This window comes from Sphaerodactylus townsendi, linkage group LG08, assembly GCF_021028975.2.
Source record: "Sphaerodactylus townsendi isolate TG3544 linkage group LG08, MPM_Stown_v2.3, whole genome shotgun sequence".
NCBI lineage: Eukaryota > Metazoa > Chordata > Lepidosauria > Squamata > Sphaerodactylidae > Sphaerodactylus > Sphaerodactylus townsendi.
The window spans coordinates 112,278,860-112,293,968 of NC_059432.1; the positions used below are offsets into that span (position 1 = coordinate 112,278,860).

Consider the following 15,109-nt stretch of genomic DNA (forward strand, 5'->3'; position numbering starts at 1 on the left):
GGGGGGGGGGGGGCGCAGAGGAGGCAGAGATGCTAGAGAGGCACAGAGCGGTGCGCGCGGGACTTGCTGGAGGCTAGAGCAGGCTGGCCCCTGCTTGAGCGGGTGGGGAAGAAAGAGGGAGCCAACCGTTTTTTTTCTAAACTAAAACCTCAGCATTCAGGTTAAATTGCTGGGCTGGCACTTTGCGATAAATAAGTGGGGTTTGGGTTGCAATTTGGGCACTCGAAAAGGTTCGCCATCACTGCCCTAGACACTGCTTGCCCTCTTCTGCTCCTGGCTGCTGGGTTGCTGCAGCTCTCAGGAAGTGCTTGTGGGGAATGAATCAGACCAGCCTTTTTGGTGGCGTCAGCAGAGCAGACCAGCCCTTGCCAGGCTGGAAGCGGCAGAAAGTCCTGCCCAGCCCGCTCCACGGGGGGCAGAGGAGCTGACAGGCACGAGGCAAAGGCGAGGGGCGTGTGGGGTGTGTGTGTGTGTGAGGATCCCTTGCTGGAGGTGGGCGGGGGGGTGGGGGGGATCTGCCAAAATGCTCAATGAGGCATCCATAGTTTTTCACACTCTCCGTCTCTTAACCTGTCCTACCTTGCAGAGTTGTTGTGCAGATTAAATGGAAATCTGTCTCTGGTGGCCACACCTCCTGGTGGGCCTGACATTGCCCGTGCCCTGTGCCACCCTTGCCAGTGGCATTACTCCCTTATAAGGAAGGGGTAACAGACAGGCAGATGTTATATAAAGCAGTGGTGCAACCGCACTTGGAGTACCGTGTTCAGTTCTGGTCGCCACATCTCAAGAAGGATATCGAAGAGATAGAAAAAGTGCAGAGAAGGGCAACAAGGATGATTGAGGGACTGGAGCACCTTCCTTATGAGGAGAGGCTGCAGCGTTTGGGACTCTTTAGTTTGGAGAGGAGACGGCTGAGGGGGGATATGATTGAAGTCTATCAAATTATGCATGGGGTAGAAAATGTGGACAGAGAGAACTTTTTCTCTCTTTCTCACCATACTAGAACCAGGGGGCATTCATTGAAAATGCTGGGGGGAAGAATTAGGACTAATAAAAGGAAACACTTCTTCACACAATGTGTGATGGGTGTTTGGAATATGCTGCCACAGGAGGTGGTGATGGCCACTAACCTGGATAGCTTTCAAAGGGGCTTGGACAGATTTATGGAGGAGAAGTCGATCTATGGCTACTAATCTTGATCATCTTTAATCTGAGGTTGCAAATGCCTTAACAGACCAGGTGCTCGGGAGCAACAGCCGCAGAAGCCCCTTGCTTTCACCTCCTGCCTGTGAGCTCCCAAAGGCACCTGGCCACTGTGAGTAGCAGAGAGCTGGACTAGATGGACTCTCGTCTGATCCAGCTGGCTTGTTCTTATGTGCACTAGGGACAGACATTTATTCATTCACTTATTCCATTTGTATTCCACTTTGCTCCCTAGTGGGGCTGCCCAAAGCAACTTCCAGCATCCTTCTCTTCATTTTGTCCTCATGACGACATCCCTGTGAGGTCGATTAGGCCAAGAGAGAATAGCTGATTCCAGCTTCCACGATAGAGGTAGAGAGGGGATTTGAATGTGGATCTCCCAGATTCCAATCCAGCACCGTAGCCCCTACACCACCCTGCCTGTCTATTGACCCTCCTGCCGCAGCGCTGACCGTGTGGTCGGCACAGGTCCCTGTGGCCAGAGGAGACAGCAAACAATCTTGTGAGCCTCTCACAGGGAGCTGACTGGCAAGGCTGCCTCGCTTTTCTTCTGCCGCCTCCCTGGCAGTACTAGTTTCTGGGGTGTCCGCAGGGGCACGCCCCTCTCGCAGCCCTCTGTGGTTTCGGAAGGGACGCTCCTTTGCCAGTCCAGCCGAGTGAGGGCTGAGGTGCCTCTCCCTGCTTTAATCCCTGGGCTGCCTTTGTGCTTCTGGAGAAACAAAGAGGGCCATTCAGAGACCGCCTTTTGCAGACAAAAGGAAAGACCTTCTCACCCATCCGCTGTGGAATTGTGGCACCCCCTGCCCGTGGCCTGGAGCACACGAGGACTCAAGAGGGGCTTGGCCAGATGTCTTAGTGGCTGCCAGCCGTGGGAGCAGAAGAAAGCCTCCCTGTTCAGAGGCAGAGAACTGAGCCCCTGGGGCATTTTTTGCCCATGATGAGACCCAGATTCGAATCCCCAGTCTGCTGTGGAAGCTTTCTGGGTGACCTGGGACCACTCATGCACTTTCAGTCCAACCTACCTCACAGGGCTGTTGTGAACATAACTATGAAGGTGAGGAGGACAATGTGAGCAGCTTTGGGTTCCCATTGGGGGCAAAGGTGGGCTAGAAGTAAAATGAATAGATCGTTTTGGGCTAGGAGGGGACAGAGTGGAGGGGGGGCACTTTGATCACTGCCAGCCTATCCTGTCTACAGGGTCCAAATGAGTTTTTTGCAAGGAGAGTCATTTGGGACCAGTAGGGGGGGGGAGCAGGTGGGGGGGCAGTTTGGAATGGAGAAAGGTTGGGCCAGGAACTGGGGGTGGGCCGCTCTCCTGTGCTGCGTCTTGGTGCCTGCCTGGAGGAGCTCCCCCCAGGCTCACACTGAGTCCGGCCCAGACTGAATTTGGCCAGGAGGGGGTCCCACCTGGACACGGATCTACTAGCAAGGCTCAGCAGTGGGGAGGCATTTGCCCTGTTTCCGCTGATGGGAGGATATCCTGGGGGGTTCAGGTTTCAGGGTGTGTGGGTGCTTGGTGGGGGGGCACACACTGCCTCTCTTCTGCCCCACAACTGCTGGGGGGAGGGCAGCCTCTTTTCTGTTCCACGGATGCCCCAGAGATCTGTCTCTCTCCACCCTCAGGTTTGCAAGAGATGGAGTCCTGCCATTTGGTGCCCGGAGACCTGCTGGCCCTGGAAGGCGGCCGGATGCTGCTGCCCTGTGATTCCGTCCTGGTGCACGGGACCTGTGTTGTGAATGAGTGCATGCTGACGGGTGGGTGTTTGTGGGGCGGTGAGGGGGAAGGGAAAGGAGATTGTCAGCCCCTTAGAGTCTCCTTACAGGAGACAAAGGCGGGATATAAACCAAAACTACTACTACTACTACTCCTCCTTCCTCTTCCTCTTCTTCTTCCTCTTCTTCCTTCTTCTTCCTTCTTCCTCTTCTTCTTCTTCCTCTTCTTCCTCTTCCTCTTCTTCCTCTTCTTCCTCTTCCTCTTCTTCTTCTTCTTCTTCTTCCTCTACTTCCTCCCCCTCCTCCTCCTCCTCTTCCTTCTTCTCCTTCTCCTTCTTCTTCCTTTTCCTCTTCTTCTTCTTCTTCTTCTTCTTCTTCTTCTTCTTCCTTCTTCTTCCTTCTTCTTCTTCTTCCTTCTTCTTCTTCTTCCTCCTCCTCCTCCTCCTCCTCCTCTTCTTCTTCTTCTTCCTCTTCTTCTTCTTCCTTCTTCTTCCTCCTCCTCCTCCTCCTCCTCCTCCTCTTCTTCTTCTTCTTCCTCTTCTTCTTCTTCCTTCTTCTTCCTTCTTCTTCCTCTTCTTCTTCTTCCTTCTTCTTCTTCTTCCTCCTCCTCCTCCTCCTCCTCCTCTTCTTCTTCTTCTTCCTCTTCTTCTTCCTTCTTCTTCCTCTTCCTCTTCCTCTTCTTCTTCTTCCTTCTTCTTCTTCTTCTTCTCCTCCTCCTCCTCCTCCTCCTCTTCTTCCTCTTCTTCTTCTTCTTCTTCCTCCTCCTCCTCCTCCTCTTCTTCTTCTTCTTCTTCTTCTTCTTCTTCTTCTTCTTCTTCTTCTTCTTCTTCTTCTTCTTCTTCTTCTTCTTCTTCTTCTCCTTCTTCTTCTTCTTTTTCTTCTTCTTCTTCCATTGTTATTCCGGGGAATGAAAGGTTGGGATGTCCCACTGGGTCATACCACTGAGCTGACTTTGGGGCATGAGGCAATAGTCACACAAGCGTCCCCTTGTCCAGCAGAGGCAGAATAAATGCATTACAAAAGAAGTGCATGGCATCAATTAGCATAACTTATTCAGGCCATGGAAGCCACTGTCTCGGGGGCGGGGGGGGGGGGGCAGAATCCAGGCAGGGTTCCTTGGCTCTGTCTAGCAGCGTTTGGTCTTTTCCAGGGGAGAGTGTTCCCGTCACCAAGACCTGCTTGCCCCGAGACCACAGCCAGCAGCCCTGGCAGACAAGCTGTGCGGACGATTACCGGAGACACGTCCTCTTCTGCGGCACCGAGGTCATCCAAGCCAAGGGGGGCGGCAAGGAGCCCGCAAAGGCCGTGGTGCTGCGGACCGGTCAGTCCTGGGGGTGGTGTGTATGGAGGGTTGTGGGAGGGAAACATCCAATTGTGCAAGTAGCGTTTGGGCCCCCATCTGAGCAGCCTCCCCCCCGGAGAAGGCCCGCGAAGCTTGTTATTCGAGAGTGTATTCAGAAGAAGCCCCCGCAGCACACCTGGGCCCCATGGGGCAGGTGACCTCTCCAGTGCCAGCTGGCTTGCTGCAGGTGAACAACTGGATGGAGGAGGTGATAACATCCTGTATGTGTGTATTGGGGGTGGGGAATGTCCCTTCCCTGGGATCTCAGAGAGCAAACCGGGATGGGGGGAGGGGTCCTTAGAGCCTGTGGTCAGCAACTTCTGGGGCCTGGCTTGGGGCTACCCCAAGGGAGATCCTGCCGGAAGAGGAACAGCAGGACCTCACGATAATGGGATGGAGATAAGTCACTCTTAATTGCACTGTGACCACCGTTTTATTGTATTGCAGCAGTATTGTGGCAAAAAGGTGGAATTTGTTTTTTGAAACATCCCCCCTCTGGGTCAAATGTGTTGGGATAAGAGCTCCTGGTAATTGGAGATTATCCCTATTCGTAGTTAGCAGAGCGGCACGGGTGGCTAGATCACAGCAGAAGCCTGACCTCGTGTGTGTGCGTGCACGTGTGATGGATCCCAATGTGCGGCAAGCTTACACAAAAGAAAGTCGGTTGTAGTTTCTAATCTAATAAAAAGAGTATTTATTAGTGAACTCCACTCTGGATAGAAAGGTAGGTGGATAGAGTCACTATGCTATCCTAATCTAGCTGGATGGGGATGGATGCGAGGAGCACCCATCCTCTCTCTAGGCATGGTAGGAAGAAGAATGGAGAAGGGGTCGAGAAAGAAGCCGGAAGGAAGGAAGTCCCTGAGAGTATCAGTCTGACATCAAAGGGATAGCACCAGCATGATAGAGTAAAGGTGTCAAATCCCTAGGTCCCCATCTAGCCACTGGCTCTCTAGTAAAACCCCCTCTGCAGGTTGAGGCAGGAAACAGCGTAACAGTGTAAAGTCCTTCACTTCCAACAAAATGAGCATCTGAAGCTGCCTCATCACGACCCAAAGAAACCCCCGGAGGAGAACTGGTCTCCTGCATTCTGGCCTCGCTACGGGGCAGGGCAGCGTGGGTGGGGCACGCTCTGTGGACGCTTGACGGGCTCCTGTGCGCCTCGCTCTGTGCTGGGGCGCTGCCCATCGGTCTCCTGGCCCTCACTCAATGCAGATATGAGTTCTCCAGAGTTGTCAAGGCCAGGCCTGTCCTAACAGCATCAGCCCTCAATGGTTAGCCATTGAATCTGGGACTCTGTATGCTAAGCAGCCGCTCCATCTGCTGGGCTGTGTGTACCTTGCAGTCCGTCCGCATATTCAAAGCGAGAGAGAAAGGGAGGGATGGCTTTATAGGATGGGTGAAAGGCTTTTTCTCCGGCATCCCTCCTCCTCCTCCTCCTCTTCATGATCCCTCCCATCCTTCAGCCTCTGTGCTGCACCTCCCCCCACCCTGCCTGGCACTCCCCCCCACCGCCTCTTCTGAGCTTGCTCTGAATCCGGCTGTGGATGCCTCCTGCCTGATCACACACCTTGTGGGTCTGCTTGGTCTTTCCAGGCTTCAACACTGCCAAAGGGGAGCTGGTGAGATCGATCCTGTACCCTAAGCCCGTGAACTTCCGGCTCTACAAAGACGCCATTCGGTTTCTCATGTTCCTTATTGGAATCGCTGCCATTGGGATGGTGTACGCCGTGTGCGTCTTTACACTCAATGGGGTGAGTTGAGGCAATAGACCAGCCATTCTCAACCAGGGTTCCGTGGTACTCTGGGGTGCCGTGGCAACACTACCGCCCCCCCTCCCTCATTTTTGTAGTGTCTCCCACCGGCGCCAGCAAGGACATGAAGCTGGCCCATGGGGCAGGGCCTGTCGCAAGGTCAGCAGCCACCCCCACCCCCAGTGCTTCCCTTCACCCTGGGAGGGGAAGGTGGGGTGTGTGGCAAGCAGGGGCAATGGGAGGGGAAAGTGGGGGTGGCGGCAGGGGTACCTTGAGATATGAAGAGTGAGGTCAAGGGTACCCTGACCTCGAAAAGGTTGGGAAACACTGCAATAGACTATACTGGCTGTACGGCAGAGGGCGTGGAGGGACCTCAGACTGCGGGCCTCCCGCTGTGGGTGACACAGGACAGGGTCAGGTAGGGGGGCTCCCCTTCGTGGGGGGGGGTGGAGTTCTCCCAGAGTGACAGCAGATCGAGATGAGTAGCTCCGCTGGAGGAAACGCTGCTTTGGAAGGTTGACTGATGGCCCCAAGGCCCCTCCCCCCCACAGGCTCTACACATCTTTCTGCAGATCTCCAGGAATTTGCAAACCAGGAGTTGGCAGCCTGGAGGGGCTCTCTTTCAGTGCATGAGCTGCCCTGTTCTGCCCGTTCTTTGCGCCTCTGATTCTCCTCCACTCTCTCTCCCTCTTGTGGCAGGAGGAGGCCGGAGAGGTGGTGAAGAAGGCCCTGGACGTGATCACCATCGCCGTCCCCCCTGCTCTCCCGGCTGCCTTGACCACAGGGATCATTTACACCCAGAGGCGGCTGAGGAAGAAAGGGATCTTCTGCATCAGCCCCCAGAGGATCAACGTGTGCGGCCAACTGAACCTCATCTGCTTCGACAAGGTGCGTCGTCTTCTCTCTGGCCTGGAAAGCAGGGGCGGAAAATAGATGTGCTGACCTCTGGCGGTCTCTGCCGGGCCTTCTCTGGCCATTGGGCCATCTCTTGGGATGCCACGGATCCTTTTGCTTTCCCTTCCATCCTTTTGTGTCACCTCTTGTCTGTTCTCAAAGATCCTCTCAGGATCCGGCTTCTTCTTAAGAAGTTAGAAAAGGCACCCCTCCCAGCTAGCAGGATAGCAGCATGATATCCCTTCCTCTTTACTATCGTAAATGTACTTCCGAATAAACATGTACCTTTTGCCCTTTTAATCAGCGTGCTAGTTGCTTCTCTGTGATGATGGACCCAGGACACAATTGCAGTGATTAAAAGATAAAGGCCTTGCGTAGACCTTCTAACAGATGCAGATTTCTCCACTTGGAGATTGCGAATGAAAGTGATTTCACAGCAGGACGGAGCTTTCTTTCAACACCGAAACCAGCTCAGCCAGATGAGAACTAGACCCAAAGGAGCTTGTATCAACGTTATCAGACCAATTATTAACTGATACAGACATCTTTGAAAACCCAGCTGAGATTTGGGGAGAGTTAAAAAAATGTTTGGGGAAGAAATCTCGGACAATAATGATGTTTCTGCCGTGTCAGCTACTTGTGAAACATTTGCCTCTTCAAACATTTGCAGTGTCAGCTACTTGTGAAACATTTGCCCTACATCTCTCCATTGCGAGAAGTTCCCATTTATACCCACCCTTTGCTTCCTGTTCCTCAACCAGTTTTTAATCCATAGGAGGACTTCCCCTCTTATTCCTTCATCACTGAGTTTTCTCAACAGTCTCTGGTGAGGAACTTTGTCAAAAGCCTTTTGGAAATCCAAGTAGACAATGTCCACTGGTTCCCCCTTATCCACATGCCTGTTTGCATCCTCAAAGAACTCTAGTAAGTTTGTAAGACAGGACTTGCCTCTGCAAAAGCCATGCTGACTTTTCCTCAGCAGGTCTTGCTTTTCTACATGTTTTTATCTTTAATGATAGATTCGACTAATTTACCAGGAACAGACAATTTAAATCAGCATATTAATGAGATGCTGCAACTAATTGACCAGCTGAAGTTAGCCAGAAAAGTTCTAGAAGATGATGACTTAATTCTATATTTGTTAATTTCATTGCCAAAGAGCTGTGAAAACTTTGTCACCATAATTCCTAACTGCTCTCAGCGAATAGAGAAATGTGATGCTTGCCTTAACGCGGAGGGTGTCAGAATAATCTTTGCAAAGGAATCCAGCAAGCAGAGAACAGAAAGCCCTCTGGGGCTTATTCATACAGATTTATATGGACCTTTTAAAACAGAGACCCCTTCAGGGAGCAGATACTTCCTGACATTTATCGATGAGAGTTGGGTTTGTGACAGGCGTGATGACCGCATGGTGACTTGCCTGCCTGGTGCGAAGGTTCTTGCGGATATCGAAAACGTCTAGATAGGCCTACATTGGGCAATTAACAGGAGTGGAGTCAGCAGTGGTGGTCCACAGTGGTACCAATGACATTGGGAAATGTAGCCGGGAGGGATTCATGGAGCTAAATTTAGGCTGCTAGGAAACAGGTTAAAATCCAGGACCCCCAAGGTGGCATTCTCCGAAATGCTACCTGTTCCACGCGCAGGGCGAGCTAGGCAAGCGGAGATACAGGGTCTCAATGCGTGGATGAGAAGGTGGTGTAAGGCAGAGGGTTTCAGATTTGTCAGGAACTGGGGAACCTTTTGGGATAAGGCAGGCCTGTACAAAAGGGATGGGCTTCATCTTAACCAAAGAGGAACCAGGCTGCTGGCGCTCAACATTAAAAAGGTGGCAGAACAGCTTTTAAACTGATCCTTGGGGGAAAGCCGACAGGAGCTGAGGTGACTTCGGTTCGGAATACAGAGTCCATGGAGATGCAGACAGAGAGGGAGGTTTTTCTAAATCAACCACATACAAGCGAGAAGCATAGCAAAAGGCTGGAGGGCAAAACACATAAATCCCAGGTTAGGGACAGAGACAGAGTATACAAGTGTCTCTATGCTAATAGTAGAAGCATTCGATCTAAAATGGGGGAGCTGGAGTACAGAGTTTTGAAGGAGGACATTGATATAGTGGGCATCACAGAGACATGGTGGAATGAGGAGAACCAGTGGGATGCTGTTATCCCAGGTTACAGGCTCTACAGGAAGGATAGGACAGGGCGTATTGGGGGTGGGGTGGCCCTCTACATCAAAGAGAGCATAGTGTCACATAAAATAGACAATGCAGGGGGAGCTGATTCCTCTACAGAAGCACTGTGGATATCAATACCAGGGGTGCAGCACAGTTTAACATTAGGAATATATTATCGTCCCCCTGACCAAAGCGCACAAGAGGATTCTGAGATGGAAAAAGAAATTAGAGAGGCCAACAAAAGCAAAAATGTCGTGGTAATGGGCGATTTTAACTATCCCCATATAAACTGGAAAAATGCATGTTCAGGTCATAGTAAGGAGAGAACATTCCTGGATATGCTAAATGACTGTGGCTTAGAGCAGATGGTTGTAGAACCAACCAGGGGAGAGGTGATCCTAGATCTAATTCTATGTGGGACCCAGGACCTGGTGCAGGAAGTCAGTGTTGTTGAGCCGATAGGGAACAGCGACCACAATGCTGTCAGATTCAGTATCTCTGCATGCGAACAAGTGACAACTACTAATGTAGTTACATTTGCCTTCAGAAAGGGAAATTTCTCAAAGATGAGGGGGATAGTGCGCAAGAAGCTGAAAGGGAAAATCAAGAGAGTCAAAAATGTCCAAGATGCTTGGAGGTTATTTAAAAACACAGTGTTAAAAGCTCAGCTGGAAAGTGTTCCACAGGTTAGGAAAGGCAGTGCCCAGTCCAAAAGAAAGCCACCATGGTTAACAAGGGAGGTTGAGGAAATTATTAGGAAAAAAAAGATGTCTTTTAGAAAATGGAAGTCCAACTTAACTGATGAAGAATACCAAAGAGAACACAAATGGTGGCAAAAGAGAAGCAAGTTAGCTGTAAGGGAGGCAAAAAAGGATTATGAGGAACGCATGGCTGCGAACATCAAGACCAGCAACAAACAGTTCTTTAAATACATCAAAAGCAGGAAGCCAGCTAGGGAAGCAGTAGGCCCGTTAGATGATGAAGGAACAAAAGGTGTGCTAAAAGATGACAGGGAGATTGCAGAGAAGCTGAATGAATTCTTTGCATCTGTCTTCACCCAAGAGGAGGTGAGGAAAATTCCTGCACCTGAACCAAGCTTCTTAGGAGGTGAATCCGAGGAACTAGCGAAGATAATGGTAGACAAGGAAGAAGTTCTGGCAGCCATTGATAAACTAAATGCTACCAAATCCCCTGGCCCAGATTGCATTCATCCAAGAGTTCTTAAAGAGCTCAAGCATGAAATTGCTGATGTTCTCACATTAATATGCAACTTATCCCTGAAATCTGCCTCCATTCCTGAAGACTGGAAGATGGCCAATGTCACACCAATCTTTAAGAAAAGGGTCAAGGGGGGACCCAGGAAATTACAGGTACCAGTCAGTTTGACATCTGTTCCTGGTAAATTAGTAGAATCTATCATTAAAAGATAAAATTATTAAACATGTAGAGAAAGCAAGACCTGCTGAGTGAAGAGTCAGCAGCATGGCTTTTTGCAGGAGGCAAATCCTGTCTTACAAACTTACTAGAGTTCTTTGAGGGTGTAAACAGGCATGTGGATAAAAAAAGAGGGGAACCAGTGGACATTGTCTGCTTGGATTTTCAAAAGTGCTTGACAAAAGTTCCTCACCAGGAGACTGTTGGAGAAAAACTCAGCAATGAAGGGAATAAGAGGGGAAGTCCTCCTATGGATTAAAAACTGGTTGAGGAATGCAGGAAACAAAGGGTGGGTATAAATGGGAAGTTCTCACAATGGAGAGATGTGAGGGAGTGGTGTCCCCCAAGGATCTGTATTGGGACCAGTGCTCTTTAACCTATTCATAAATGACCTGGAAGTAGGGGTGGGTAGCGTGGTGGCCAAGTTTGCAGATGATACCAAATTATGTAGGATGGGTGAGAACCACAAAAGGATTCTTGAAGAGCTCCAAGCGGACCTTGATAAATTAGGTGAGTGGGCTCAGAAATGGCAAATTCAGTTCAATGTAGCAAAATGTAAAAAAAAAGTGATGCACATAGGGGCAAAAAATCCAAACTTCACATTACATGCCATACAGGGGTCAGTGCTATCAGTCGCTAAGACCAGGAAAGGGATTTGGGCTGTCTTAGTTGATAGTTCCATGGGAATGTCAACTCAATGCATGGCAGCTGTGAAAAGGCAAACTCTATGCTGAGGGATAATTAGGAAAGGAGTTGATAATAAAACTGCAAGGATTGGTCATGCTCCTTATATAAAGACACGTGGAAGCGATCCGCATTCTGAGTACTGGTGTTCAGTTCTGGTCGCCTAACATCTCAAAAAAAGGATATTGAAGAGATAGAAAAAAAAGTACAGAGAAAGGGCAACGAGGATGATTGAGGGGCTGGAGCACCTTCCTTATGAGGAGAGGCTTCCAGCCGTTTAAAGGGACTTCTGCTAGTTTTGGGAGAGAAGACGTCTGAGGGGATATGATTGAAGTCTATAAAATTATGCATGGGGTAGAAAATGTTGACAGAGAGAAATTTTTCTCTCTTTCTCACAATACTAGAACCAGAGGGCATTCATTGAAAAGCCTGGGGGGGAAGAACTAGGACTAATAAAAGGAAACACTTCTTCACGCAACGTGTGATTGGTGTTTGGAATATGCTGCCACAGGAGGTGGTGATGGCCACTAACCTGGATAGCTTTAAAAAGGGCTTGGACAGATTTATGGAGGAGAAGTCGATCTATGGCTACCAATCTTGATTCGCCTTGATCTGAGATTGCAAATGCCTTAGCAGACCAGGTGCTCGGGAGCAGCAGCAGCAGCAGAAGGCCATTGCTTTCACCTCCTGCATGTGAGCTCCCAAAGGCACCTGGTGGGCCACTGCGAGTAGCAGAGTGCTGGACTAGATGGACTCTGGTCTGATCCAGCAGGCTAGTTCTTATGTTCTTATGTTCTTATGATGAGTTTTCAAAATATACTGTGATGTATTTCCTCAAGCATAAAAGCAATGTTCCGAGCCAATTTAAAGCTTAGATTGCATTAGTGAAAAACAGATTCCAAAGGACCCCGTTGGCCTTATTCTCGGACAATGGGGGGAATATTGTTCAAATGGAATGAAAGCATTATTGGCTCAATATGGAATTGAACGTCAATTGACTGTTGATGTTCAGAAATGTTCATTTTGTCCAGAAATGACCCCCAGGTTGAAAGAAAAAAATAGATCTCTTACTATACTGGGCAGAGGCCGTTAATAAAGCCACTGACTTGCAAAACAGATTGCCAGCCAAGGGAGCTGATAAGACTCCTTATGAATTTTGGTTTCGGCAGAAGCCCAGTGTGAGCCATTTTGAGAGTGTTTGGATCAAAAGGGTATACTTATATTCCTAGAGAGAAGTGCTCAAAATTGGACCTCAGAATGGAAGAAGGCATTTTTATAGGACCGTGGTTGGGGAACCTTTGGCACTCCAGATGTTATGGACTACAATTCCCATCAGCCAATTCCCATCAGCCAATTGGCCATGCTGGCAGGGGCTGATGGGAATTGTAGTCCATAACATCTGGAGTGCCAAAGGTTTGCCACCACTGTTATAGGATATGCTCAGGGGCGTAGAGGATACAGAATCCTTAATCCTAAGACTGGTGAATTAAAGATTTGCGATGCAGTCTACATTGATCAAAAGGAGAAAGCAGATTCCAGTGGCTTCACCTCAGCAGAGCAAAATCAAGTGCAGCAGCCGGACACAGCCTGTCTGACTATCATGGACAGCGCACTCGAAGCACCTGAGGGTGACAGCACCATGGACAGCACACAGAAAGCATCTGCAGAGCCTGTTCAGCCAGAAGGGGCTGCAAGTCTCAGGCGATCCAGCAGAACAAACATGGGCTCACCACCCTCGAGATATGCTTGTCCAGCGAAGGCAGCAGCAGTTTCAGAGACCTCCACATGAGAGGACAATACAAGGGTGCCTGCTAGAGAAGCAGAGCGGTGGAAGAAAGCCACAGAAGAAGAGATTGAAGCATTAAGCATAAGCATAAGCATTTTTATTGTCATTGTGCACACACAACGAAATTTACAGCAGCATTCCTCGATGCACACAATTTCAGACTCATACCCCATCCTCACAGTCCCCTTCCTCCACCCATCCCTACACAGCCCCAAACACATCAACACGAAGCCGCGGAGTTCAGCATCGCCACAGCTCTAGAGTAGAAGCTGTCTCTAAGCCTCTTTGTCCTAGTTTTGAGAGACCTGTATCATCTGCCGGATGGTCACAGTTCAAAAAGAGAGTGTGCCGGATGAGACGGGTCTCTCAGAACATTTTGGGCTTTCTTTTAGGCTTCAGGAATTATAGAGTTCTTCCAAGGAGGGGAGAGGGCAGCCGATAATCCTCTGTGCAGTAGTGATCACCCTTTGGAGCACCTTCCTATCTGCCACTGTGCAACTGGAGAACCATACACAGATGCAGTAGGTTAAGACTCTCTCTATAGCACAGCGGTAAAAGGACACCAGGAGTTTTCCATTCAGTTGTTGTTTCCTTAAAAGTCTCAGTACAGTCTTTGCTGGGCCTTCTGAATGCCCCAGGTCAAAACACAACATGGACACTTACAGAACTACCAAGTGGAAAGAAGGCTGTAGGATCCAAGTGGGTCTTCAAGACCAAGCATAATGCAGAAGGGGAAAGATACAAGGCAAGACTGGTTGCAGAAGGCTTCTCTTAACAAATTGGAGGAGACTTCAATGAAATCTTTTCACCAGTGGTCAGGCACACTTCTGTGAGACGGCTCTTGAGCATCACAGCTGCAAGAAAGATGCAAGTTGAGCACCTAGCCTCAGCATTGACTGCACAAGGATATCTCTTCCAGATATCTCTTTCAGCATGTTGCCAATAATGAAGGAGACACTCTGAAGGAGACCCTCTTGCCGATAATGAAGGAGACACTCACTTTGCTGAGATGGCTCTGGAGCATCACAGCTGCAAGAAAGATGCAAGTTGAGCACCTAGATGTAAAAACTGCCTTCCTATGTGGAGAAATAAAGGAAGATGTCTGCATGGAACAACCACCAGGATTTGAACAACACAAGGGCAAGTATCTCATCTATAGACTTTGGGATAGAGGAACCTAAACCTATGCAACTCTTTGAAGACAGACAAGGATGCATAAAGGTTTGCACAGACGGAGGCGATAAACTCCAGAACCAAGCAGATGGATGTGAAGTATCATCTTGTGAGAAACCTGTGTGAAGACGGGCTTGCTTACTTGCAGGACTGTCCTTCAGAACAAGTGGTTGCAGATGCATTCACCAAGCCCTTACCTGGAGGGAAAGTTGAATGTCAACAACAACAAGAAGAAGCTTTATTTGGCATTTAAAAATAGGTTCTAGAGCATTGCCAGACATTTTTGAAATACAAATCAAGAGTACATTCAAAGCGCAGACAGGAAGACTGTATATAGCAGTATACATTATTTAGAAAATTCTGTCACTTGTAAAAGAAATTTTGCTACTTTTTCCAAGAGCATGACATCTGTGTTGTTTAACAGAAGCTCCACAACAGAACAGTCAGAGTCACTTTCAGATTTGTCTAGGGCCAGCCTGGGAGAGAAATTCCTAATGCCCACATATCTCGGACAGTCAAGAATAATGTGAGCAAGAGTCTCCACTTGATTTTTACAGTGTGGACAAACCCGATCCTGGAGAGGGATGGATAAGTAGCAACCTTTTGTAATGGCCGAGGGGAAAGTATTGGATCTGGCCCTTGTGATAATCCATCTCTGTTGGGGTTCAGTTAATAATTCAAGATATTTGGCTATGTGCCCCTGTTCCGGCATTATTCCGACAGAGAGGGGTGAGCATGATTTATTTGCTTGCCCCAACAAGATATGATATTCCTGTTCTAGAAGTTTACTTTTCAAGGTTTGGAAAATTTCTCTGGGTGTCAGCATAAGGTTGAATGTCTACCTAAGAAGATGAATCTTGTGGACTTTGCACAGTAGTCCTTGAGAAGGGATGTTGGATGTTACCATGTCTAATGTGCAAAGGAACAAAGAAGAAGACCCAGCAGGGGGCGGG

The 15,109-nt window shown here is 49.1% G+C and overlaps 1 protein-coding gene across 1 annotated transcript; it reads left to right on the forward strand.

Annotated features, from left to right (window-relative positions):
* The first annotated feature begins 2,829 nt into the window (after positions 1-2,829).
* LOC125438567 (probable cation-transporting ATPase 13A4) lies at positions 2,830-7,210 on the forward strand. Its single transcript, XM_048507003.1, has 4 exons — positions 2,830-2,958; positions 4,067-4,237; positions 5,855-6,012; positions 6,712-7,210. The coding sequence occupies exons 1-4, from the start codon at positions 2,838-2,840 to the stop codon at positions 6,943-6,945; spliced, it is 684 nt and encodes a 227-aa protein (XP_048362960.1). The 5' UTR covers positions 2,830-2,837; the 3' UTR covers positions 6,946-7,210.
* The last annotated feature ends 7,899 nt before the right edge of the window (positions 7,211-15,109 follow it).

Excerpts from the sequence above, each read along its gene's own strand:
- LOC125438567 (XM_048507003.1), top strand. The coding sequence starts at position 2,838 with ATGGAGTCCTGCCATTTGGTGCCCGGAGACCTGCTGGCCCTGGAAGGC. Across the intron at positions 4,238-5,854 it reads GGCCGTGGTGCTGCGGACCG|GCTTCAACACTGCCAAAGGG; the intron begins GTCAGTCCTGGG and ends TGGTCTTTCCAG. Across the intron at positions 6,013-6,711 it reads GCGTCTTTACACTCAATGGG|GAGGAGGCCGGAGAGGTGGT; the intron begins GTGAGTTGAGGC and ends CTCTTGTGGCAG.